General features: G+C 47.3%; 1 protein-coding gene across 4 annotated transcripts; it reads left to right on the forward strand.

Moving 5' to 3' along the window:
- Positions 1–4,258: 4,258 nt before the first annotated feature.
- Positions 4,259–26,911, forward strand: zmym2 (zinc finger, MYM-type 2). 4 transcript variants are annotated; one of them, XM_068737155.1, is made up of 26 exons: positions 4,897–4,961; positions 9,378–9,468; positions 9,602–10,297; positions 10,532–10,700; positions 12,018–12,166; positions 12,596–12,744; positions 12,960–13,122; positions 13,457–13,669; positions 14,712–14,862; positions 15,178–15,293; positions 16,279–16,419; positions 16,519–16,669; positions 16,791–16,963; positions 17,051–17,216; positions 17,440–17,468; positions 17,975–18,116; positions 18,284–18,405; positions 18,637–18,787; positions 19,045–19,377; positions 19,514–19,629; positions 19,705–19,888; positions 19,992–20,134; positions 21,492–21,606; positions 22,280–22,522; positions 23,686–23,830; positions 24,571–26,911. In XM_068737155.1, exons 3-26 carry the CDS (start codon positions 9,617–9,619, stop codon positions 24,785–24,787), a joined length of 4,362 nt encoding a protein of 1,453 aa, XP_068593256.1. In that variant the 5' UTR covers positions 4,897–4,961; positions 9,378–9,468; positions 9,602–9,616; the 3' UTR covers positions 24,788–26,911. The 4 variants fall into 4 exon arrangements, with proteins under 4 accessions (XP_068593230.1, XP_068593256.1, XP_068593247.1 ...); XM_068737129.1 differs by lacking the exons at positions 4,897–4,961; positions 9,378–9,468 and adding an exon at positions 4,259–4,331; XM_068737146.1 differs by lacking the exon at positions 9,378–9,468 and having other exon boundaries at positions 4,945–4,961.

Raw genomic sequence — 26,911 nt, forward strand, 5'->3', positions numbered from 1 at the left:
CTGCCTTTCATGCGGCGATCGGTTGCTGTTTATTACCAAATTGGATGAAATTGGACGTGAACGTTACATCTGTTTAAAGTTGTATTATTATTAGGATAGTGCAGACTTTACAAATCAATGTGTCGTCTGAGCAAAGACCCATTACTATTCCACAATAATGGAACTTTAATCTCTATTATTGAACTCGTGCGGCAAGTTTCACAATTCATGGACATGAATGGAAGTCAGCGGATCAAGAAGTGTGAAACGTTCAAACATGCGTTGAAGAAGCAGCAGTAATGAACTCTGGAGGGTTTGTAGTCGACTAAACAAACCGTTAGTGTTGGTATTTTTAACCCCTGGTGGTTTTCACTGCTTCACCCCCCCGACGCTGCGTCTCTGTCCTTCATAAAAAACGTGTACAAATATTTGGTTTGTCCGTCGGTATTCATTCATCTTTAAACCGGGAGCTCAGAACATGTAGGAACACTAGAGGAGGCGGTACAGACAGAGGGCCGTTTAAATACTTTAATACTTTAAACAGCCAAGAAACAAAGAAAACTTAGTGTTTTAAAAAATAGCACAATATCTGCTTTTAAAATGAAAGTAAAGAGTGAACTTCCTGTGTTCCTCAGTAGAAACTGTTAAAACAGCTCGATTGTCTTTATTGTTTAACTCATAATAATAAAAACAACATAAGTAAGAACACACTTCATCACTGGCCTCATACTTATTTTACTGTCCTAAGAATATGAGAATGTTTATAATAAACGATTGTCTGCAACTAACTAAACTTAACTCTCATCCTCTCAGCACAGAAAACTATATTTTACCGTTTCTGTCTTTCCTGTTTGTTACGTCTGAATATTAGAGTTTACAGATTTACATCTTATATTTTTAAATGTTCCCATAAACCACAAAGGAAACAATATGTTTCTGCTGTTTCAACTCATATTTACACATATCATCAATATGAACTGTAAGAGTTTATTACTGTTGAATTAAGACACAGAAATACTTGTTGTAACACGAGGACTCACTGATAAACTGCTACGATGTGAACGGTGGAACGGTTGAGTCATTTCTTTGATAACGTTCTATGAAACGTGGTTTTCGGGTGTGTTCTGTCGGCTCACTTCAGTTTAGTTGCAATGAAAAGGAGAAAAGAACAAACAGTGTTTGATGAGGTCATAAAACCTGAAGGAGGCCTTCAAACCGCCTCACCTCCAGAAAACAGGAACCAGAGGAGACGTGAACGAGCTGCACAAACAAATCCTCTTCATCAACCAGTAACGGCACGAGCACAGCGAGTTTACACACCATCACAATGCATGAATGTGCGTTCTACTTCACACACAGGTTATGTATTCTATTGTATATTAAAGGGACACTACATGTCGTAAAGATTAGTATTTCTGGAGGCTAGATACTGAACAGAAAGCCCAGTGCAGAACACTTAAAAAAGACATTTACCAGCTCGGACAAAAGCATGTTGAATTGTGGGAAATGTAGGCTTCAGTGACCCAACCTCAGCTGCTTTTGATTCATATCCTCCTGTTTTTAATCTAACTCGCACAAGTCCCCAAAACTTTACGGAAGAGCGACACTAAATGGCTGAACTAGCCCTTTAAGAAGCACACACACACACACACACACACACACACACACACACACACACACACACACACACACACACACACACACACACACACACACGCCTACATACACACACACTACAAAAGTGTAGTATTTACGATAAATAACTTTATTTATGATCTGCAAAAGAAGTATGAAAGAGTGCAAATAAAGACAAAATATAAACATTAAGAAAATCACAATAATACAATTTTTAAAAAATCAATAAATTGTCATAATATATAAAATAAATTATTTTTTAATAAATTAATAATAAATAAAAATAAAATAAACCAATTATTAAAATATTAAACCTAAGGCTGTAACATCAGAGAGAGTAAATATGTAAAGGTAGAATAAAGACACAGATCAGAATGATTGATCCACGGACAATAAACATACTGGCTGTTTTGCACAGGCAGTGAACGCCTCACACACACGCACGCACGCACATACACACACACACGCACACACACACACACACACACACACACACACACACACGCACGCACACACACACACACACACACACACACACACACACATTAAGATGAAGGTGATACAGGATCAGTCTGCATTTCCTCTCAAATCCGGATCCGTTATCTATTTAAATACATTACTTTAGTTGAAGGTCTGAAAGTGGAAATCTCCGACCTGGCAACCCGGCTGCGCTCCCTTTAGCGGATTGATTTTATTACATTTGTTTAATAATAAATAAATAGATCGTCGTCCTTCAATCTGGTGAGTTCACGGACGTGTTTGTGGGTGTGTAGAGATGAAACTCTGATGTCTGGTCACCACCTTGAACGCACCTGATCCGCCATATTAACATGCTCTGCTGCAACAAAACCACCAGATGTTCCCTCCGATCCACTTTCTCTCGATTATTGATTATTGATCCTAAACATATTCTTCATCTTTGACATCCTGCTTCTCCTGCAGCGACTTCTTATAATGTCTTCATTATTATTATCATATATATGAATATATTATATTCAGATGTTCCCTCCGATTCACTTTCTCTCGACTCATAATTCGTGATTATTGATCATAAATATGTATGTTTAGCTTCTCGTAATGTTGCATTTCAAACACTCTTTCTTGGATTATTTAGTTTACTGTCGGTGCAGTTTGTTGGTTTCTCCTTCATGTCCCGGATGTTTGCACCGACAGAACTCAGCACGTGAACTCCCTCAACCCGGATCCTCCCTCCTGATTGGTCCAGAGCTCTGTGTCTACTTCAATGCAGTTTGTTTAAAAAATATATATATATATATAAATATATATATATACATATGACATCAAGTGTGTCGTTTACACGGGACACGTGATGCGTATCGATCAGGTTAAAATCGGCTTAATGGAGCAATTTAATTGCCAACCATGCAACGCGCCTGATTGCTCCTTGTGCGCCTGCGCGGCGAAGAAAAAAAAACAAAACAATATCAAGACATACGAACAGAGAGGCTGATGAACGACGGAGGTCTCACTCTGCTTCTATTTCAGTCTCCTGTAATGAACTTAAGGGAGCACGCCTGTGTTTGTACTAGTTAACTGTGTATTACCACAGCTGAAGAAGTATTCTGATCTTTTACTAAAGTCAAAATAGCAATACTACGGTGTATTAATACTCGCATCAAAGTGTATTTAAAGTACCAAAATTGTGCAGAATGGCCCATTTCAGAATATGTATTCTATAAAGCAATGATCAATAAAGTTTTATCTTAATGTAAAGAATGACATCATCATGTATTTGTTAATTATATGTTGTGTTATTGAACTGAATACAGTGAACTACAAAGTGTAAATATTGGTCAGTTTTGATGCAGTTTGAGTGCAAAGAGTAGAATCACTGCAGCATGCTGGGAAAATACACACTCTGTTCACCTATGAAGGCTTTACAGGTACGTGATACGTCTTTAACCAGGTCACATGATGGGGAGTCAACCTCGTGCTCCTCTGCATCGAGTTCAATGCAGAAAACAACCCAAATGATGGAAGTGTGGAGCTCAGGACTGTGACTCCGTGTGCTGCAGTGAAGGGTCCTTGTAACCTCATCACGCCTTTTCTTATTTGTGAGCATTAAAGGTAAATCAAAGGTATAAAGGGAGCACGGCGTGTCACTCACGGATACAAACAACAGTAACAAATCATTTGACATACAAAGCAGTAGTAGTTTATGGGGATTAAAACAAAGCAATGTCCATTAGTGAACCCACATCTCTGGTTGCATGTGTACTGAATCATCATTTTAGGGGTTTTCTCCGTTTCCTCTCTTTTCTAGCTCCTCTACACTTAGACTTAAGAAGACTTCCTTAGTCTAGAAACCTACAGAACAAATTAAAGTTCGGTTTGATTTGTTCAGTCTCTCATCCTGAAAGTTCAAAATGGCTGCTGTGAAGAAAAGCTCACACAAGCGACAAGTCAGCTAATAATCATCCAAGACAAACAGGCCCCGGATGTGTCTTTAACGGACAGCTGGATCGATATCAATCGATATTTTAAATATAAAAGGTAAACACGACTCATAACAAACCCTCAACCGGCGTGGTTACGTCACGTGAAACAAACCAAACCGGTGACGTAGTGAGGCATCTGCCCGAACACACGATCTGTGTGACGTAAAGCGGAAAAGTTTCTACGTTCTGCGCACGCGCACCACCGGGATTAATGTCAAGGCACAAAAGTGGCGCTACACCGATCCGAGCTCTACTCCGGTAAGACAATTACACTGACGTTTTTTTTTTTTTTTTTGGGGTATAATATGTCGGTTTGTACACCTAATGAGGCAAAGTTTTTTGGGAAACTTGTGCGGCCCGTCGGGTTAAGGTGTCCGGGTACTCCCCCCGGGGGGCAAGAAGACACATTTAGTGATTTAGTGAACAATAAACAGTTAATTTTAACTGCTTTTTCTTCTCCAACGGCCTCTGCGCGTGCTGTGGCCGTTGCCGCCTCTGCGCGTGCTGTGGTCGCTGCCGCCTCTAGTCTCCAGTATTGTTCCTTTTGGCTCCCTAATGGCGGACGGCAGGCAGTGCTGTTTTCCGCTGGGGGGAGGAGGGGGGAAAGGGGGGGGGGGGGGGGGGGGGGAATTACGGGTTTATACCCGGTGTTTACGGTAGCCCCCCCCCCCTTTCCCCAGAGGGACTCACGTAAACACGATGCGGGATTTTTGTTTGCGCCTCGTTGTTTTACGACACTACAGAATTGACGACAGTTCGTGTGGTTTTGCGTAGCGCGTGAGGGCGCCCCTTGTGGTGGCACGTGGGTACTTTGCCACTGATTGCGCCACAGGGTGGACTGCGCGAGACGAGGGGCAACTTTCCAATTAAACCCCCCCGGCGTCACAGGTATCATACAAATCGGGCTGTTTCCCGGCATGTTCTGGTGCTTATTGGGTACGTTGTTCTTGGACTAGAAGACTTAAACGGGGGTGTAGTGAAATAAATCGTTCCCCAGCTGTTTGAGACCGAGTGTCACACAGATCTGTTATTTTACATGTTTTAATGCGAATAAGTTGTGATTTTCGTTTAACAATGGCGCATGCGCTCCTCCCCCTTTTGAAACCGCCGCTAATCCAATGGCTGTTTGCGCCAGGAAGAGAGCACAGGGGTGTGGGAACGGAACGGAACGGAACAGGCTCGGACCACGTTTCTGCTGGATCCCCAAAACTTGGAGCCACCTCCATTAATTTATTTGGGTTATTTGTGGAAAATCTGCGCGAGCTCAGGTAGTTTTGTGCTTATTGTTCTTGATTTAAAGTTTTTGGATTCTGCTCCCCATAGGGAGGAGGTCGGGGGATATTTAGCCGGGTTTGGTGCTGTTGTGGTCAGGCGTTTAACAGCCAAGGACACGGACACACTTTGTCCTTTTTGAAGTGCTCATTTTTCCCACATTTCAGAGAGATCATCAACACAACAGTCAGGTTTTTTTTTTTTTAGTTTGCATCCAGGACTGCGCATTACGCATCACTTCTCAGCGACATAATTCGCTGTTTATATTATATTTTATATAATAATAGTAATAATCTTGTTTTTATTTGAATATGTAATTAGTCTCTATCTGCGCCAGTTGCGCAAACAGCAGCTGCATGCATCCAACCTTGTGACCTGCTTGAGGGGGGGAGGGAAAAAAATGGATGTCAAGTTGTGTAAAAACTGAGGTAGATGAGCACCTGATGTAAGGTGAGGATGTGGTTCTGGCGCAGATTGTTTGCAGTGTTTTGTTGCACGGATACAGCCCACCCCCCCCCCAAGCCTCCTCCTCTTCCTCTCTCTGTCCACCTGGTGTTGACGTTAAGAGGCAAAAGGTTGCATGTCGGAGCTCATTAATGTGGGACGACACCCCCCCCCCCCTTCGTTTCCGCTTCTCTTCATCCACGTGAACGCAGCTCTGCATTGCAGAGTCTTTGCACATAGATTCGCCCTCCTGTTGGGTGTAATATCAAGAGCTGGGATGCTTTTATCTTGCAGCTTTTTTTAGGGGGGGGGGGGGGGGGGGGGGGGGTGTTGCACGTGGAGAAAGGTGTCCTCAATATTGTGGACACCAGACAGACACTGTCTCTCTTTTCTTAGATACCAGCTTAAAGTCACTATTTGGAATCCCATCCTGTTTTTTTTTGTTTTTGTTTTTTTTAAACAGTCCAGAACGGCTCATTGATCTTGAATGTGACGCTGTTTTGGGCTGCTACTTCCTGTCACGTGGTCACAGTGAGCAACCCTTCCACTTCCAGCCTCAGTGGTTTACAGTCACTCTGCTGTCACAGTGCATGCAGTGTGTTATTTATACTAGTAGAGACCCGGATGATCCTCCAAACACACACAGATGACAATATGTCTCACCTACAGTCCTGAACACAACATGTCAGCATATTGACGTCTCAGTTGCTGTAGAGCTGGAAGTGATAGAATGGACAGATAACACATTGTTATTGTTATTATTATTATTATTATTATTATTATTATTATTATTATCAGTAACTTTCTTCAGTAGTGATGCAGTACCATATGTTTGTCACTGAGGTTCTAGTTCGTAGCGTCGTTGAGAGTAAATGTCTTCCACCTCTTTTAATGCGTGTTGTTGGTGTTGGTGTTGTTGTTGTTGTTGTTGGTGTTGTTGGCTTGAGGTTTTTAGTACGGATGCTTTGTTTTGAACATGAATCCTTTCTTTTGTTGTGGACGGATACACGTCTGTAGTTTAAGAAGGGTTAACGTACTGAACGCTGGCGTCACACTTGTGCTCACGTTTGTAATGTTTTCCAGTTTCAGACATTTGAGTTGTTGTGCGTCTGAGGTCTCTGTTGTTTCTCTCTTTGTCTCTTCACTCTGGGATGTACAGAAGCTTTTAGAACGCTTCTTTGATATTTCTTTATTTTTCTGACTATACTACTAGACGGGTTCACAATGTCCCAAATAAGTAGTGTTAAGAAAAAGAAAGTTGTAAAATATAAATAAACCAGCTCATCTGTTTGCTCTGAGACTGTCATTGGATGCACTCCCCTCAGTGCCGGGGGCCAAAATGGCCGCCGTAATGATCTCAGTCCAGTGGTGTGTGTGTGTGTGTGTGTGTGTGTGTGTGTGTGTGTGTGTGTGTGTGTGTGTGTGTGTGTGTGTGTGTGTGTGTGTGTGTGTGTGTGTGTGCTGATTGCGTCTCTACATTGAGCTCTGAATACATTTATTAATCTGGTGTCACACCAGATGTAGAGCAGGAGAACCAGTCCCTGTGTGTGGGGGGGGGGCTCACCGTCACCACAGCAACCAAGGTGTAGCTTCATCAGTTGCTGTGGGCAACGAGATAGAAGCTGTGTGGAGACTCAAGGGGAGAGGAGGAGGAGGTGAAAGATGGCAGGTGGGAGGAGGAGGAAGGAGTTGAGAAAGATGGCAGGTGAGAGGAGGAGGAGGTGAAAGATGGCAGGTGAGAGGAGGAGGTGAACAATGGCAGGTGAGATGAGGAGGTGAACAATGGCAGGTGAGATGAGGAGGTGAACAATGGCAGGTGAGATGAGGAGGTGAACAATGGCAGGTGAGATGAGGAGGAGGTGAACAATGGCAGGTGAGATGAGGAGGAGGTGAAAGATGGCAGGTGAGAGGAGGAAGAAGGAGGTGAAAGATGGCAGGTGAGAGGAGGTGAAAGATGGCAGGTGAGAGGAGGAAGGGAAGGAGGTGAAAGATAGCAGGTGAGAGGAGGTGAAAAATGGCAGGTGAGAGGAGGAAGAAGGAGGTGAAAGATGGCAGGTGAGAGGAGGTGAAAGATGGCAGGTGAAAGATGGCAGGTGAGAGGAGGAAGGGAAGGAGGTGAAAGATGGCAGGTGAGAGGAGGAGGAAGGAGGTGAGAAAGATGGCAGGTGAGAGGAGGAGGAAGGAGGTGAAAGATGGCAGGTGAGAGGAGGAGGAAGGAGGTGAAAGATGGCAGGTGAGAGGAGGAAGGGAAGGAGGTGAAAGATGGCAGGTGAGAGGAGGAGAAAGGAGGTGAAAGATGGCAGGTGAGAGGAGGAAGGGAAGGAGGTGAAAGATAGCAGGTGAGAGGAGGTGAAAAATGGCAGGTGAGAGGAGGAAGAAGGAGGTGAAAGATGGCAGGTGAGAGGAGGAGGAGGAAGGAGGTGAGAAAGATGGCAGGTGAGAGGAGGTGAAAGATGGCAGGTGAGAGGAGGAGGAAGGAGGTGAGAAAGATGGCAGGTGAGAGGAGGTGAAAGATGGCAGGTGAGAGGAGGAGGAGGAGGAGGAAGGAGGTGAAAGATGGCAGGTGAGAGGAGGAAGGGAAGGAGGTGAAAGATGGCAGGTGAGAGGAGGAAGGAGGTGAGAAAGATGGCAGGTGAGAGGAGGAAGGTGAGAAAGATGGCAGGTGAGAGGAGGTGAAAGATGGCAGGTGAAAGGAGGAGGAAGAAGGTGAGAAAGATGGCAGGTGAGACGAGGAGGAGGAGGAAGGAGGTGAAAGATGGCAGGTGAGAGGAGGAAGGGAAGGAGGTGAGAAAGATGGCAGGTGAGACGAGAAGGAGGAGGAGGAAGGAGGTGAAAGATGGCAGGTGAGAGGAGGAAGGGAAGGAGGTGAAAGATGGCAGGTGAGAGGAGGAAGGAGGTGAGAAAGATGGCAGGTGAGAGGAGGTGAAAGATGGCAGGTGAGAGGAGGAAGGGAAGGAGGTGAAAGATGGCAGGTGAGAGGAGGAGGAAGGAGGTGAGAAAGATGGCAGGTGAAAAGAGGTGAAAGATGGCAGGTGAGAGGAGGAGGAGGAAGGAGGTGAAAGATGGCAGGTGAGAGGAGGAGGAGGAGGAGGAGGAGGAAGGAGGTGAGAAAGATGGCAGGTGAGAGGAGGTGAAAGATGGCAGGTGAGAGGAGGAGGAAGGAGGTGAAAGATGGCAGGTGAAAGGAGGAGGAAGAAGGTGAGAAAGATGGCAGGTGAGACGAGGAGGAGGAGGAAGGAGGTGAAAGATGGCAGGTGAGAGGAGGAAGGGAAGGAGGTGAAAGATGGCAGGTGAGAGGAGGAGGAGGAAGAAGGTGAGAAAGATGACAGGTGAGAGGAGGAGGAAGGAGGTGAAAGATGGCAGGTGAGAGGAGGAGGAAGGAGGTGAAAGATGGCAGGTGAGAGGAGGAAGGGGAGGAGGTGAGAGGAGGAAGGGAAGGGGGTGAGAGGAGGAAGGGAAGAATCCTCTCTTGATTTATTCGTATGTCATCATTTCCAGGAGCTGTGAACTGAAGGAGGTGTGAGCAGCGTCAGAATGACGGACAGTGACCGCTGCTATCTAACCGTCTGTTCTCTTTGTTCTGAGGAGGCATCAAAGATCTGACGCCCTCGGCAAATATAACCCAAACGATTTGCATGTACTAACCACCAGACCGGCCCGTGTTGACATAGAGGAAGAGGTGGGAGCTAACAATGAGGGGTCTATGTGGGGGCGGGGCCTCTGGGGATACCTGCCTCACCTGTGTGCAGCTGCCACGAGATAATTAGGTGATTCGGTTTAACCGGCTCTTGTTCGTTTGTTTTGTTTGCCAGGCGGTTGCCTTAGCAATGGACGGGGAGCCAGAACCAAACCCTGCCGAAGAAGAAGAAGCAGAAGAAGAGGAGGCAGCAGCAGGGGAGCGGGTGGAGCCCATGGACGCCACTCCCTCCCCCGAGCAACCGACCGCACCCCCCACGGAGGAGGAGGCTGGGGAGGTAGTTTCCATGATAACAGAAGAAGAAGAAGAAGAAGAAGAGGAGGGTGGCGTGGAGGACGATGACGATGTGGTTCTCGTAGGAGAGGAGGAGGAGGATCAGCCTTCTGCCCCAACAATCCCCCAAGACATGCCCAGCACAGACTGCCTAGAGCCGGCCGAGGCAGCGGACATGTCGCCGGCAAAGTCCACCCCGGCTTCTCCCGCGGCGTCCCCCGCCAAACCTCCCGCCACCACGGAAGCTGAGCCCATCGTCATCGATGACGAGGAGGAGGAGGAGGAGGAGGAGGACTCTGAGCAGAGAGACCCCGTAGGAGGACGAGGAGGAGGCTCCTCCTCCTCGTCCTCCGAAGGGTCCCGCTCGCCGGCCGCACTCAGCGGCACCGAGCTGGATTCGGAGATCCGGATCGCCAGTGTCACCACGCTGGGCTCCGGCGTGCAGAAGGGAGGCTCCGCCGATGGTTCGCCGGCGGACGTCCAGGAAGACATGACGCTGGTGATCACCTCGGTGACGTCACTGCAGGGCGGAGCGGCGGTGAGAATCTCCACTTTCTCGGAAAGAACAAACTGTACTATTCTTGGCGAAGCTCACGATGATATCTTTGTCATGACACTGCTGTGATATTTAGTCCAGTATTTTTGAGAAGAAGCAGGATTCAGTCTGCTCAGCATGCGGCACCCATGTTTGTTTTTTCTTATCATTTTTGTTTTCCAATGTTTTTGTCGCTCAGGATTAAAATAAACTAACCGAAGCCACTTGTGTGTCTAGGACGGCGAGGTCCGTGTGGAGGAGAACGGTCTGCAGATCGGCAGCGCGTTCAGCCTGAATCCAGACGCTCCGTCTGGTCGACCCACCGCCTCCTTCAACCCCGGGAGGGGCTCGGGGCCCGTGGGCCCGCTGGTTCAGAACGGAGACGCGGGGACGCACAACAGAGCAGGTAACGCATTTAACTTGAGGACGGTGAAGTGGAAGCCGTCTTGTATTTGTGTTTTTGACTTTGAGGAACTCGCTCCTCTCCTCCTGGTTGTTTTTCCCGTGACGCGGGAGGCGTCTCTGCTCTGGGAACGTTGCCGCTTCACCTCATCTTTGAGGCCGGCGCTGCACCCTGCAGCCGGTCCTGAGAGCTTTAAGTTGGAAAATTGCTGGTGACGTAACTGTAGTAAAATGGAGCAGAAGCTTGTGTCTGTCCGTCTGTCCTAAACGTTATATTTCGGACTGAAAAGCCCGTTGTTAGGAGCTCGTCGGTCGGGTTGGTTTGGATGTTTCTGGTTTGTCGTCTTGAAAATCATGCCGTCGTGAGACAAAGAACCAAACTCCTCCTCCGTCATCCAAACGACACGTGAGACACACGGACTCCAGGTGGTGCTGCTCACTGCGTCTCACCTTGGTTCTGCTGGTGTGTGTGTTTATTTAGGTGAAATGGACGTCGGCTGCTTGTCGGTTTTTACAGGCTTGTAAAACGTTGTGAAGATGTATATTTGATCATAGCTGCGTTCTTAATCGCGTAGTTTTCCTTTGTGCTTTCAGTACATTCTGCATCTCCCCTTACTAAGTACGAGCCGCTGCGTTCACCTGGGACATAGTCCGTCCTCTCAACGTGGCACCTGGACTCTCTGTCTGCTGCGCAAAGGATTGTGGGTCAGAATAGCCAGAAAAGGACGGCGGTTTGCACACTGCAAGATGCAACCGGATGATGCTGGTGGACCAGGTCTCTGCTGGAGGATCTGGGTCTGTCCACGGTGGACCAGGTCTCTGCTGGAGGATCTGGGTCTGTCCGCGGTGGACCAGGTCTCTGCTGGAGGATCTGGGTCTGTCCACGGTGGACCAGGTCTCTGCTGGAGGATCTGGGTATGTCCACGGTGGACCAGGTCTCTGCTGGAGTCTGAGCTGAAGGAGGTTCTGGTGAACCTGCATGAGTTCATCTGGTTTCACCAGAATCCGACCCGGTGGCTCTGATGACATCATCAAGAATAACTCTATAGAAACAGACCATCTTCTCTCTGATGGTCTCTGTACTGATGGAGGTCTGACAGAGGATCAGGACTACACTGAGACTGGTTCATATAGAGGACCAGGACTACACTGAGACTGGTTCATATAGAGGACCAGGACTACACTGAGACTGGTTCATATAGAGGACCAGGACTACACTGAGTGCTTTGGCTGAGAGTTGTCCTCATAAAGATGTCGGTATCGATGTGCGTCCTCCTGATACATGTTTTGGAGACAACGTGGTTTCTTTCTCTCCCTCCAGACTCGTGGATCTCCCAGTCGGCTTCGGTCCCCCGCAACCAGAAGCAGACGGGGGTCGACTCTCCGGCCTCCTCTCTGCCCAAACCTCCGGGCCAGTCTTCCTCATCCACGTCCTCCTCCGGCTCCCAGCCGCAGCCCAGGACGGTGAAGGTGATCCCCTCCGTTCACCGGACGTCCCGTGTAGAGACACGTTAACACGGCGGACAAACTGACGCCTTTTATTTGAGTTTAGAGGTTCAGCTCAACACAATCTGTCAACACATGTGAATTTAAGAGAGAAGATCTCCAGCTCTGTGGAGCATCATTTCCTGCATCCAGCACCTTGTTTATTCCCTCTTTTTTTCAGAAAATCAATACAGTTTATTTGGAAGGAACACAGCGGCACTTTGTGCAATAGAACATTTAATCGTCTCTCATTCTTTCTCCGACCCATTGGTCCTTTTTGTCTTATTAAGTGTGTGTGTTTTGTTCAGTTTGAACGAAAGCCCTCCGTGGTTCACAGGAAGGGGTTCAGACTGTCTGCGAGGCTGAACTCATGGAGTCCCTGTTTGTTTGTTTGTTTGTTTGTTTGCTCCCCAGGTGACCTGTGCCAACTGTAAAAAGCCTCTGAAGAAAGGCCAGACGGCGTACCAGCGTAAAGGCTCCACACACCTGTTCTGCTCCACCACCTGTCTGTCCGCCTTCTCACACAAACCCGCCCCCAAGAAGAGCTGCACCATGTGCAAAAAGTGGGTCCGGCACACTCAGATCTTTACGTTTCATTTAAGGGAAAAGACGTGTTTTTAAGGGAATTTACAGCAGTTTTGTGTTAGTTGTCTTTCCCACTTATTCATTGACTGAAACAAGATAGAACTTTATTAATTTCCCTCTAACCATAAGCACAGATATTATTCTTTCTACCAAGCGATGCACATGTTTTAATGTATCCGTGTCGTCGCATCAGGGACATCACCAACATGAAGGGAACCATCGTGGCCCAGGTGGACTCCAGCGAGTCCTTCCAGGAGTTCTGCAGCACCGGCTGCCTCGGAGCGTACGAGAACAAGCAGAACCCGCCCAAGTCGGGCCTCAAGACCAAATGCACCGTCTGCGGGAAGCTCACAGAGGTCAGTCGGTCTGAGGAGCTCCTCCGTTTATTCACAGCCGCTCACCCTCTCGCAGCGTCTGGCTGTGATAGACGATGTAGTTTTGACGATTTTGTTTATAGAAAACGTTCTTTTTAATTCCGGCGGTGGAGTTTTTGGGGGGTTCAGAGGGTCAATGAAGGATCTCGTATCACCGCTTCATTCCATGTGTCTCCACGTCTATCGTCTTCCTCCTCAGGCCACTTACTTTCATTCAATATTTCTCTCTCTTCTTCTTTCTCCTCTCATCATCTCGTTTCTCCTTTCTTGTCTTCTCACCTGTATTTGTCATTTCTCTCTCTCTCTGTGTCTACAGATCCGGCACGAGGTTAGCTTTAAGACCGTGACCCATAAGATCTGCAGCGACACGTGTTTCAACGTGTACCGCCGGGCCAACGGGTTGATCATGAACTGCTGCGAGCAGTGCGGCGACTACCTGCCCAGCCGGGCGTCGGCCAACCACTTCCTGCTGGTGGACGGCCAGCAGAAACGCTTCTGCTGCCAGAACTGCATCAGGGACTTCAAGCAGGTACTGTGCCCCCCCCCCCCTGACTGCGGGCTGCAGGTGTGTTTTCTACACGCCTGATGGGAGCCTGTGGGACGGATTCAGTTAGACCGTAAGACCGTAAAAGCTGCATTCTCTCTAGTGTCCACCAGGGGGCGACTCCTCTGGTTGTATAGAAGTCTAGTCTAAAATGACTCTACTTCTCTCTTGATTTATTCCCTCAGTAAACATTGTAAACATGAGTTTATGGTCTCAATCTCTAGTTTACAGTCTTCTTCAATACAGCATGATGTTCATTTAGTACATTATGCTCCATTTAGAGTCACACAGACCATAAAGCAGGGGATGCTTTAGGGGCGGGGCTACACACTGATTGACAGGGCTCTACGTCACTCCTCCTCAGTCCAGATGCCTCTGCATCTCTTACTCGTCGTTCTATTCAGATTCTTTACAGAACGTGTTAGAACCAAATTGCGTTGCTAGGCAATGTTAGCCAGAAATTAGATGTTGGAATTGTATTTGTTGCTTGGCAACACCATCTTATTAGACATTCTAATAACATCTAATAAGTGGAGGAAACTATGGAGACTCATTTCATAACGTTATAACTCCACTGAGCTTTTTAAATGACTTATTGTTTACATTACATTTACATTACTGTCATTTATCCCAAGCGTCTGCTAAATGACAGTAATGTAATGTAATACAGTGTAAAGTACAGAAATACTTAAAATAGTTCCTCTAAAGAGGAAACATCACAACTTCTACCAACAGGAGACTAATTATAAATGCCTCTCACAATTTTAATAAATGTATTGATTATAATTTTGCACCATGAGAATAGTCGCACATGATGTGTTCAAGGACCGTCGTAAAGATGAAAACCTGACGACAGCATGAGAAAAACAAAGTGTATTTTAGAAGTGAGCACGATGCGTCTCCTTTTCAAATGAAGCTCTTCAAGGTTGCTTGTTGTTTTGACGTTTTGTGTGTGTGTGTGTGTGTGTGTGTGTGTGTGTGTGTGTGTGTGTGTGTGTGTGTGTTATTCCCCCCTCTCTCGTCTCAGGCTCACAGTAAACTCGCGACCTGCCTGACGTGCAAAACGCTGATCAAGACCGGCGAGGTTCTGCACAGCCTCGGAGCGGGCGGCACCATGGGCTCCTACTGCTCCGTCAACTGCATGAACAAGGGCAAGCTGGCATCGACCTCCTTCATCAGTGAGACTAACGCACACACCAACGGCACACACACACACACACACACACACACACACACACACAGTCAGGGATGTGATCTCTAACACAAACGCACCGCTGGTCACACTTCAGACCAGAACATCGGCTTCTATAAAGAGTTCTGCACAGTTCTATTAATGATCTCCCCGTCTGAACGTGTTTCAGGTGTCTTTGTCCTGATGATGTTAAACTGTATCGTTACATGTAATAATACTTATGTAACGTGTGTGTGTGTGTGTGTGTGTGTGTGTGTGTGTGTGTGTGTGTGTGTGTGTGTGTGTGTGTGTGTGTGTGCAGACACAGAGCCATCGTGTCACTTCTGTAAGAGGAACTCGTTACCACAGTACCAGGCCACGCTGCCGGAGGGAAACATCCTCAACTTCTGCAGCTCACAGTGTGTCACCAAGTTCCAGGTGAGACACACACACACACACACACACACTCACACACTCACACATCCTCCTTTTGACTTTAGAGCTGGTTAACCTAGTGGACGTTGTTGCTCTGCATCATTTGGCTCGTTAGCATCTTTGCACAGCAGTCAGTAAAGTAAACGCGGTGATGATTTGCATGATGGTCCCATTCAGTGTGCACAAAACCAGCGCCCACCTACGCATTAATCATAACAGTAACTTTATTTATGTAACTCCTTTTTAAACAGAGTTTACAAAGTGCTTTGACAGAAAAAGTGAAGCTAAAGAGAAGCTGTAGAGACAGCAGGAAGCTCAACAGTGAGGCTGACTGAGGTGAAAGTTAAACCGTTCAATTAAGACGTGAAAACGATCGATACGATGAGAGCAAACTAAGAAATGATATATATATATATATATATATATATATATATATATACACACACACACACACACACACACACACACACACACACACACACACATACATACATACATACATACATACATACATACATACATACATACATACATACATACATACATGCAAACTGATGCATTACGCAGATACATCGTTAGGATAATTGGATGGAACTGGACTTCACTGACATGTTGGTGTTTCCGATGTGGCGCTGACCCTCGTGTCCCAATTCCCCCCTCAGATTAGCGAAGACATTAAACCCAGATTAGCGGTTATCATCCGCTCATGTGACGCGTCCTCGTGAAGACCAGCAGCTCGAAGCGGCACCGGATCCCTCGGTGGAGTCCATGACCCGATTTTAGTGCCGCATAAATCGACTGATTAACGAGAAAAGAGTTTGTTTTGTCACGACTTCACGACACGAAGAGTTGACGTAACGAGCTGGTGGCCGCGGTGTAAATCAGATCCGTTAATTGCCTCGTTAAGCGCAACCGGGTGTGTTCATGGGAGGCCGTTAGACGCGCCGGCTGCTACTCATCACGCGTCTTTAATGTCCTCCGGTACTAGAACGCCGCTCTTCAGACGACCACCAACGGACAGACGGCGCTCTCCACCACCAACAACGCCGCCGCCGCCGCCGCCGTCCAGCTGAAGTGCAACTACTGTCGAGGAGCGTTCAGCTTGAAGCCCGAGACTCTGGAGTGGGAGGTGAGAGCGTCCCGAGGAGCGGCGGTGACGTCGTTCAGCCCGTTGTCTTATCGTGACTTAATGTCCAGTGGAGTGATCTAAAGGCGTGTCTGTCTGCAGGACAAAGTGTTCCAGTTCTGCAGTAAGACGTGCTGCGAGGACTACAAGAAGCTGCACTGCATCGTGACCTTCTGTGAGTACTGCCAGGAGGAGAAGACGCTGCACGAGATGGTCAAGTTCTCCGGAGTCAAGAGGCCTTTCTGCAGCGAAGGTGTTCATCTCCTCTAGAGCATTTCTGCTCTGCACATCTGAAGTTCTCTGTCCAGGATTTAGCGTTCTTGCTTCTAGTTTGAGTGTTTTCTATTTTATTCTTTCTTCATGTCTTCCTGCAGGCTGTAAGCTGTTATTCAAGCAGGATTTCATAAAGCGGTTGGGTCTGAAGTGCGTCAGCTGCAACCACTGCAACCAGCTGTGTAAGAGAGGTCTGACCCGGCAGCTCGGCGGCATGACGCGGGACTTCTGCAGCGAGGCCTGCTCCAAGAAGTTCAACGACTGGTACTTCAAGGTCCGTACCCGCCGTCAGAAACGAGCCCGAGGGAACACGTTGGCTTGTTGTTGTTGTTGTGAAAAAGGTTCCTCTTGTGGCCACTAGGCGGCGAGGTGCGACTGCTGTAAGGTTCAGGGGAACCTGACGGAGTCGGTGATGTGGAGATCGGAGATGAAGCATTTCTGTGACCAGGAGTGTTTGCTGAAGTTCTACTGCCAGCAGAACGAGCCCATCATGGTCACTCAGAAGGGTCCCGAGAACTCCACCCTGGGTACTGTGTGTGTGTGTGTGTGTGTGTGTGTGTGTGTGTGTGTGTGTGTGTGTGTCTGAGTGTGAGATAATCTATGAATCGTTAAAGTTGTTTTTAATTAAAGTGAATATCTTTGGGTTTGTGACATCGTAAACGTCAATTTGGACTTTTGAGAAACTGTGATTTTCTGACATTTTATTCTCTCAGATTTCTTTCATGACGCGTTTCCTTTTCCTCTTTACAGGATATGAAATGCACGGAGCCAAACTCGGGGTAAGTAAGAGTTTGGAAAAGATCTCATTGTCTCTATAAGCCGATAGAAATCTGTAGGCAGCAGGATAATAATTTGGTATCTGAAGCGTATCTCATATTCATAAACTACTTTATTACCTTCATACAAACCCTGTAGAGAAACAAGTCAAGTGTTAAATGTGTCGTAGAGAAACAAAGGTTGAACATCCTGTGATTGGTCTGATCAATATTTACTTTAATGTAGATTTTGAATTGAACACTTCCTGTTTCTAAAGCATCTAAAAAACCAGATTAAAATCCTCAGACATGTCAGGAGTTCTTATCTTATCTTAAAAGGTCCGCGCTGAATTACAAAAACCCGGTTTGAACACGTCGTCTCTCAACTGCATTCTTGCATCTCAAGTTAATAATGGAGACTGTAAACGACGACGATGAGAAGAAGAAGGATTTTAGACCCGTGTGTTTTAACGCCGTCCCTCTGGTCCCTCTGGTCCCTCTGGACCCTCTTGTCCCTCTTGTCCCTGCAGCTGGTGAACCAGGGCACGGTGGCGTACGCCGGCGGAGGTTTGATGAGAGACGTCAAGAACAAGGCGGTGCTCTGCAAGCCGCTCACGCTCACCAAGGCCACTTACTGCAAGCCTCACATGCAGAGCAAACTGCTGCAGACAGGTCAGCCTGTCAGCAGCATGAACGACATTTTACTCTCTCAATTAGTTAGATCGTTCTGGTGACGGTGGAGGGAGATCATGTTTTCACGTCGTGACCCGTGTGTTTAATATATATATATATATAAATCTATATAAAATGTTACGGTTTCGGCGTGTCTGTGTCCACAGATGTAGACGATGGTGTGAAGAGGGAGTATATTCCTGTACCCATACCAGTGCCTGTCTTCATCCCCATGCCCATGAATATGTACTCTCAGCTCACTCCCACTCCAGTCTCTCTGCCCGTTCCGGTAAGACCCGATGAACACGTGAGGATTATTCGTGCTCCAAGGAAGACACTTGTTTTGTGAAGGTGTTAACACGTCAATAAAAAGCCTGTATAGTTAGTGGTTTAATGGCAAACACAACAGTAAAAAAAAATATATATATATATATACTTTTTAAAATGTGTTTAGTGTCACTCAAGCAGAGATGAGGAGACATTTATCAATGAAAGCTCCCGTGTTCCTCGTCCCGTCCAGGTCCCCGTCCCCGTGTTCCTGCCCACCACCCTGCAGGGGGCGGAGCAGATCATCCAGGCCATCAAGGAGCTGAAGAACGAGGTTCCCTCCGACCCGCTGGAGGCCGACCTGCTCTCCATGGCTGAGATGATCGCAGAGGACCAGAAGCCAGGTACGGGAGGGTGGGATGAAAAGGAGGGGACGGTTGAACCTCTGGTTTAGTGCTCGTCATGGTGAACCGTGTTCACGTTTTTGTAGCCGGACTGCAGCTTCAGCTCCTCACAAGTGAGGCCACAACATCTGGTGACTGGAACAGATGTTTAGCTGAGCATTTAAAACAAAGCTCTGCTTACAAAGTTGCTAGTTCAACAAAACGTTCAGTTAGATTTGAAGGGATGATGATCAAAATGATGACCGTGTGTGTTTCAGACGTGAAGCTGGTGACGGTGAAGACGGAGCACAGAGGGGAGGAGGCCTCCAGCATCAGCGAGGAGGAAGAGGAGAAGGAGGAGAAAGAGGAGAAGGAGGAAGAGAAGGAGCAGGAGGAGGAAGAGATGGAGCAGGAGGAGGAAGAGATGAAGCAGGCTGAGGAAGAGAAGAATCCGGAAGAGAAGCTGGAGAAAAAGGAGGAGGAAGAAGAGAAACGGAAGGAAGAGGAAAAGGGGAAAAAGGAGGCGGATGAGGAAAAGGAGGATGAGGAGAAGGAGGAAGAAGAGGACAATTACGAGCCCGACCTGGACCTGGAGGCAGACTTCCCTCAAGGTAAACACCTTCTGCACATGTAGAAGATGTTTATTAAATCTATTATTAAAACTATAACACAACTATAAACTATAACAGGAGCGTGTAAACTGTCCTCTGAGTGTCTGTTAATGGACCCGACTGTTTCCCGCCTCAGCCTCGGACCCCGTCCCGGTCCTGGAGGGGATGGACGAGGACATGGGCTTCTCTCTGCCTCCGGTCCTGGCTGAGGAGTCGGAGGAGTCGGCACCTCGACCGCAGTCCAGGAGACGAGTACGCACACGAACACGGCATGCACCCAGCGGAAACCTTGACCTCTTCTGTGTAGTAAATGTGTTTCTGCTGCAGGGGACCAAGAGGCGGGCGTTGGAGGAGGGCTCGGATCAGACCTCGTCCGCTTCGGACCGGCACTCGGAGGGACGGTCGCTACCTCTCAGAGCTCGCTACGGCGTCAACGCCTGGAAACGCTGGGCGCTGTCTCCTCCTGACCAGTCGGAAGACACCAAAGTAAAGGACGGCTCCTCCAAACCCGGTAAGCTGAACCTGCATCGCCGCGTTGCTCGGCTGGAAATTAACACTGTTGATCGAACACGTTTGAGGACACGTAGGATGCGTCTGTGCTTCCTCTCCTGCAGCCCGGTCTAAAAGTAACCTGTTGTCGCTGAGTTCAGAGGAGCTGAACGTGGCTCTGTCGCGGTTTGTCGGGGAGGTGTGCAGACCCGGCGGGGAGCGCTACTCTCCAGACAGCATCCTCTACCTCTGCCTGGGGATCCAGCAGGTTGGTACCAAAGCCGGAGGGTCTTACTCTACTGTTCCCTCGATTACGTTGCCGCCAACTCGATTCCTGTCCTCGCCTCACGTCTTCGTCGAGGAAGAGGAGAGAGGAGGCGAGGTAACGGGGACATTTAACAAATGAGACATCCTCGCCTCGGACCGTCATTTTCAAGGGACGTCGGTTAAACATTCAAGTGTCACGGCTGCATCAGCTGTCCATTGTTTAGTTCTATCAAGGCGGCAACGTGAGCCCATGTGAAAGTGTCTTAAAGCTGCATTCTCTCTAGTGTCCACCAGGGGGCGACTCCTCTGGTTGTATAGAAGTCTAGTCTAAAATGACTCTACTTCTCTCTTGATTTATTCCCTCAGTAAACATTGTAAACATGAGTTTATGGTCTCAATCTCTAGTTTACAGTCTTCTTCAATACAGCATGATGTTCATTTAGTACATTATGCTCCATTTAGAGTCAAACAGACCATGAAGCAGGGGATGCTTTAGGGGCGGGGCTACACGCTGATTGACAGGTCTCTACCAGAGACGTATACGGCGTCTCTACGTCACTCCTCCTCAGTCCAGATATGGTCACTTCCATAAGACAGGAATATATTCCACAAAAATACTTATCAAAAGAAAACAAGTATTATTGTTTCACCAACTAAAATAATGAAATTCACTAAAATAACAGTTTAGGACTGTAATTGAACAGTCTCTGTGTCCACATGAAGTAAAAAGATTTAGTCCTGTTAACTTCCCCTCTTTGTTCTGTTAGAATTCCTTGCAGTCATTTTCGAGGTAGGAACTAAAGTTAGAGGGAGTGTTTCCGGTAGGACAGGGATTAGTGGTGCGCGGTCTTCACCTCCTGCTCCCTCACATGTGAGCAGCAGCAGCAGCACGATGGCTGCAGAGGAGCACAGGACTGATCAAAGTGGTCTGGAGGAAGATTTATCCGACGGAGAGACGTGAGATTGATTTCATCCGTTTGTTTTTAAACTAACGACGTTTAACAGATTAGTTTTATGAGACGTTTGATGAAGAATTCACACTTTCAGAATGTCTCAGACCGTCTTCTGGGCCTTGCTGCTCTGCTTCCCTCCTAAGCAGAAAGCCACAACAGATTTGTGTGCAGATGTGTGTGTGTGTGTGTGTGTGTGTGTGTGTGTGTGTGTGTGTGTGTGTGTGTGTGTGTGTGTGTGTCCTGTGATTATAACTCTTTGCTGTTCACATTCTGAAAAAGTACAGTGCTGATTATTTTAAATATGAGGACGCCAGAGTTTTGATCTCTGCACATTAAAGCTAGTTATTTGACCCTTCTTTTTTTTTTGGTAAGTTAATGGGGGTTTTTTTGTGTGTGTTTTTGAAGCATCTTCACACCAAAGGCCGGACCGATGACCTGTTCAGTGACCCGGCTTACCGGCAGTTTGGAGAGGAGCTCAACAAGGTCCTGAAGGACTGGCAGCCCAGCGTGCTTCCTGATGGTGAGTGTCATGTGACCTTTAACCTGACTCTGCTCTTTACGTCTTCAAACTGTCACGTGATCCACTGATTACAACCACGATGCACAAACAAAGAGAAATAACAGAAAAAAAGTCAAGTTTGGAATCCAAAGACTTTAAAAGTAGCTGCAGGAGGAAGTTAGCTTGCTGCTCGTTAGCACCGCCTGGTGGCCGTTACGCTGCACTGCATCCGTGTCCCGTGATTATAAAACTCTTTTGCTGTTCACATTCTGATTCCTTGTGATTGCACTATGATGACATATGAGGACACCAGCGGGTGGAATGAACCCTGTTTACACATTAAATACAGAGAGTAGTGTGATGGTTGTGAAGATGCATTTTTAGATAAATACTTTATTTATTTTATTTCATTTTTTTCCCTTCAACACACCCAAATGAGATCAGATGGATATTCACACAATAACAATTATATGAATCATAAAGAAAAAAATATTTTAACATGAAAATAAAATAAAAGATGAATTTAGATTAATGCACTGAGAATTTAGTTACTTTTGGTCCCAAAAAATGTGAGTTTAAAGAAAGAATCACATTTTTTAAGATGGATAAATGTCACTAAAGTCTGCAGAAGGATGTCCTGCACCAATAAGAACACAGAACAGCACTAAGCCCCTCCCTCTTTCCTCCCCTGCAGGCTCCCCGTGGGGCCGAGTGGAGGAGCAGAGTCTGCGGAGCAGCCGGCAGCTGGGCGAGCAGAGTCCGGCCGCTCTGCTGCGCTCGCTGGTCTACCTGAACACCAAATACTTCGGCCTGCGCACCGTGGAGCAGCACCTCCGCCTCTCCTTCAACAACGTCTACGGACCCGACACCGTCCATCCTGTGAGCCGGGAGCCGGCCGTCTGCATCCGCGTGCCTTCCATCTCTCAGGACCGCCCCGGTGAGGAGCACGGCCATCGTCAACGTCATTATTAATATTATTATTAATATATTATTATATTAGCTTTTAATGAGTCGTGAGGAACACAAGCTGTTAGTTCAGGCTTCAGGTAGCAGTAACATCTGGAATCAAACGCTCTCTTTTCATTGGTTCTCTTCTGTGGAAGAGTGTTTGGCTCCATTTTGCATCCCCAACTCTGTCCTGTGATTATATCTCATTGCTGTTCACATCCAGACGTCTCGACGATGTTGACCATGAAAAATATGAGGACTTTACTCAAAATATCATTTTCACCTCTCCCCCCTTTTCCTCTCCTCCTCTTCCCACTTTTCCTCTCCTCACCACTTTTCCTCTCCTAGTCTGCCCACTTTTCCTCTCCTCTTCTCCCCACTTTTCCTCTTCTCCCCACTTTTTCTCTCCTCTTCTCCCCACTTTTCCTCTCCTAGTCTCCCCACTTTTCCTCTCCTCTTCTCCCCACTTTTCCTCTTCTCCCGACTTTTCCTCTCCTCTTCTCCCCACTTTTCCTCTCCTCTTCTCCCCACTTTTCCTCTCCTAGTTTCCCCACTTTTCCTCTCCTCTTCTCCCCTTTCCTCTCCTCTTCTCCCCACTTTTCCTCTCCTCCCTACTTTTCCTCTCCTCACCACTTTTCCTCTCCTCCCCACTTTTCCTCTCCTCTTCTCCCCCCTTTACCCTCCTCCTCTCCCCACTTTTCCTCTCCTCTTCTCCCCACTTTTCCTCTCCTCCCCACTTTTCCTCTCCTCTTCTCCCCCCTTTACTCTCCTCTCCCCACTTTTCCTCTCCTCTTCTCCCCACTTTTCCTCTCCTCCCCACTTTTCCTCTCCTCTTCTCCCCCCTTTACTCTCCTCTCCCCACTTTTCCTCTCCTCTTCTCCCCCCTTTACCCTCCTCCTCTCCCCACTTTTCCTCTCCTCTTCTCCCCACTTTTCCTCTCCTCCCCACTTTTCCTCTCCTCTTCTCCCCCCTTTACTCTCCTCTCCCCACTTTTCCTCTCCTCTTCTCCCCACTTTTCCTCTCCTCCCCACTTTTCCTCTCCTCTTCTCCCCCTTTACTCTCTTTACTTAAGTCTAGTTAATCAACATCGTCTCTTATCTGCAGTCGTTTAATAAAAGGTGTTAATCTTGTAGATGTGTTTTATTCTTTCAGTTCAAGCTGAGTCGGGGAAGAGGAAGCGTACGCTGGAAGACGTGGATCAGGACTTCGACCCGGACGAGGACTCGGGAGGCTCCAGCGTTCGATGTCCGGTGAAGAAGCACGAGTGTCGCCTGTATGAGCTCTACAGGTCCAAGTGGTGCGTTCACCATCTGTACTATATCTCATCCATCACCTTTATCACTGCTATACTGTCTGGATTATACTAATCTATCTAATCTATCACTGTTTGGCTCCATTTTGCATCCCCAACTCTGTCCTGTGATTATATCTCATTGCTGTTCACATCCAGACGTCTCGACGATGTTGACCATGAAAAATATGAGGACTTTACTCAACATATCATTTCACTGTTTAAAAGATCCCAATAGACTAACTCTTCTCTCTCCTCGTCTCCTCCTTTACTCTCCTCTTCTCCCCCCTTTACTCTCCTCTTCTACCCCCTTTACCCTCCTCTTCTCCCCCCTTTACTCTCCTCGTCTCCCCCCTTTACCCTCCTCTTCTCCCACCTTTACTCTCCTCGTCTCCTCCTTTACTCTCCTCTCCTCTCCTCCCTTTACTCTACTCATCTCCTCCTTTTTCTCTCCTCGTCTCTATTCCCTTTTTAAATTCCTTTATTTAATTGAATAAACCTCCTTTTCCGTCTTCCATCTTTCTTGATTCTTCTCCTCTGCTCATTCTTTCCCTCTCTCCTTTCCCTTCCTCCCTCCTATCTCCCTCCTTCTTCCCTCTCTCCTCCCTCCTTTCTTTCCTCCCTCCTTCTTCCCTCTCTCCTCCCTCCTTTCTTTCCTCCCTCTCTCCTTTCCCTCTCTCCTCCCTCCTTTCTTTCCTCCCTCTCTCCTTTCCCTCTCTCCTCCCTCCTTTCTTTCCTCCCTCCAGTCCGGCCTTGCTGCGGGAGCGTCTGGACGTCTTCTACGTTCAGCCGGATCCGTCCTGCGGTCCAGACGACCCGCTGTGGTTCAGCTCCACGCCGCTGGAGCGACAGATCCTGGAGAGCCTCCTCACCAGAGTCCTCCTGGTCAGAGACGTTTACACGGACAAACAACACCTGGAGGAGGAGGAGGAGGACGGGGGAGAAGCAGCTGGGGGAGAGTAGCTTTGACTTCAGTTAGCAGAACTCTGAACTGTCGGCCAGGTGGGAGGAGGAGGAGGAGGAGGAAGAGGAGAGTGTTTCCTCCTCCCTCGTCTTTATCCCTCCTCCTCACTGACTTGCTGTCTCCTCCTGGTGAGGATGATGAAGGTGGTGATGAAGAGCAGCCCGAACTTTAGCTTCAGCTGACAGAGGGAGGACCGGAGGACGGGCACAATAGAGTCCTTTTTTAATAAGACGAGGAGTAAAGGAGGAGCTGCAATTTAATAAACGATATTTAAACTTTCAACACAATCACGCTTTAACAAAGGTCATCAGTGACCAGGAGGAGGAGGAGGAGGGACAGTTGTGTCCTCTACGCTTCACCTCCTCCTCGTCATCATCGCTCCGTGGATGAAGAGGAGAGAGAGCAACTTAACTTAGAATCAATGACTGAGGAATAAAAAAACCAGAACCACGACCCGAGGAGGAGGAGGAGGAGGAGCTTGAGCTTGAAAATCAGTTTGTACAAAGGATAGAAACGCAGCCGATCACAGTTGTACTTCACATTTCAGATTTCTATTATGAATGAAGATGAAACACTAAAGAGAACGACGGAGAAGTTCAGGTTAGGCCCCGCCCACCAGTGATGTGATGTGGGGTCGTGTGAGTTTGTTAGACTTCTGCTCAGGTTAAAGTCGAGGTTCAGGTTTACTCTCGAGGTCTGGAGGCGGGACAGGAAATGGCGACGGTTGGGTTGTAAACAAAGCGTGACGATGATGATGATAGAAGTGATCCATTCATCTCATCACATTCAACACGTTTCTCCACTAAAGCACCGCTTCACATCTCTTTACCTCACAGATGTGATCACCGGCCTCTTGGAACATCAGTCATTCAGCGTGACGTGAAGGCTGAATTTCTGACTCTCTCAACGTGTCTTGAACGCAGCTTAAAGTCCTGCAGCCTCTTCTTCCTCCTCCTCAGTCGGGGCTCGTACTGGTTCCTCTCATCATTATATAACTGGGGCTGTTTTCATCCCTCCATCCCACTGCTCCTCTTCCTCCTTCATGATCTGCTCTCAGGCGACCCCCCCCCCCCCCCCCCCTCACGGAGGACTTCAGGAAGTCCGGTCTGATCTCACCGACACGCCGCGTCTCTTTGTTAGAACCCTTCATTCTTGCCATGTAGCATTTTATCGTGACGTTTTCTGAAGTGTAAATATCTCCCATCAACTCCTGAAACCTCGAGCTTGAATTAAAAACTCCCAGAAGCCTTTTCTAAACCGACTGATTATTTATTCACTTTGTTCGTCTGACTCTTTACGGTGACGCAGCTCCACCTCCTCTCCATTCATTGTTGTTTTGTGGTGAACATGAAGGACGAAGAGCTCCAGATGTTTCCTTTGTCCTCCTGTTTCTACTTTTTAAACGTCATGTTTAAAAACTGAGCATCTCTTCTTCTTCAAAGCTGGTTTTTTGTGTTATTACTGCATTGTGTAAATGATTGTTTTGCTTTTTGTTTTCTATTTGTTTATTTCTTTGATATTTTATTTATGTGGTTAAAAATCCTTTTTTTTCTACTTTTATTTGAATTTTTTGAACGTGTCATCAAGTTTAAAATCAATTGAAGGATTATTTTATTTTTTTCTTGTTTTCATCAAATAGGAAGAATGTTCTTGAGATGAATTCTTGAATTTCCACAATGTCCTCCAGATGTTGCGTTATGACCCACATGTCCCACGATGTCTTCTCACAGATTGAACATTACATTTGGTGACGTCAGAGAAGAAACACTATTTTATCTAAAGAGCCGCTGTTCCCGTTATTTTGTCCACTCTAGTCTCGGAGAGCAGCGCAACGTTTCAGGAAGACAAAGAGGTTCTGTGGACTCGAGATACTAGATCAGCGCCCCCCCCCAAAATCTTTTTAATAAAACCGACCCGGATCACAGGACCCTGGTTCACCCGGCTGATGATGATGATGATTTTTTTTTCCCTGCTGGACTCGAGAGGCAGCGACCTCCAGTGGCCGCTGTGGTGCCTCATGTGAATGTGCCTATCTGTAAATACTGGAGGAGTGAGTGAGTCTGATGCTCTGTGTGTGGGCTGATCTGATACGGTCATGTTAAATAAATGATTTCATTTTCTAA

Source organism: Cebidichthys violaceus, unplaced genomic scaffold (genome assembly GCF_023349555.1).
Source record: "Cebidichthys violaceus isolate CVI_PGR_0920_01 unplaced genomic scaffold, fCebVio1.0.p SCAF_11, whole genome shotgun sequence".
Lineage (NCBI taxonomy): Eukaryota > Metazoa > Chordata > Actinopteri > Perciformes > Stichaeidae > Cebidichthys > Cebidichthys violaceus.

Bases quoted from the DNA above. Each gene is read 5' to 3' on its own strand.
- zmym2 (XM_068737129.1), top strand. From the start codon at position 9,617: ATGGACGGGGAGCCAGAACCAAACCCTGCCGAAGAAGAAGAAGCAGAA. The intron at 14,863-15,177 runs GTGAGACTAACG...GTGTGTGTGCAG, and splicing joins GGCATCGACCTCCTTCATCA to ACACAGAGCCATCGTGTCAC. The intron at 17,469-17,974 runs GTAAGTAAGAGT...TTGTCCCTGCAG, and splicing joins TGCACGGAGCCAAACTCGGG to CTGGTGAACCAGGGCACGGT.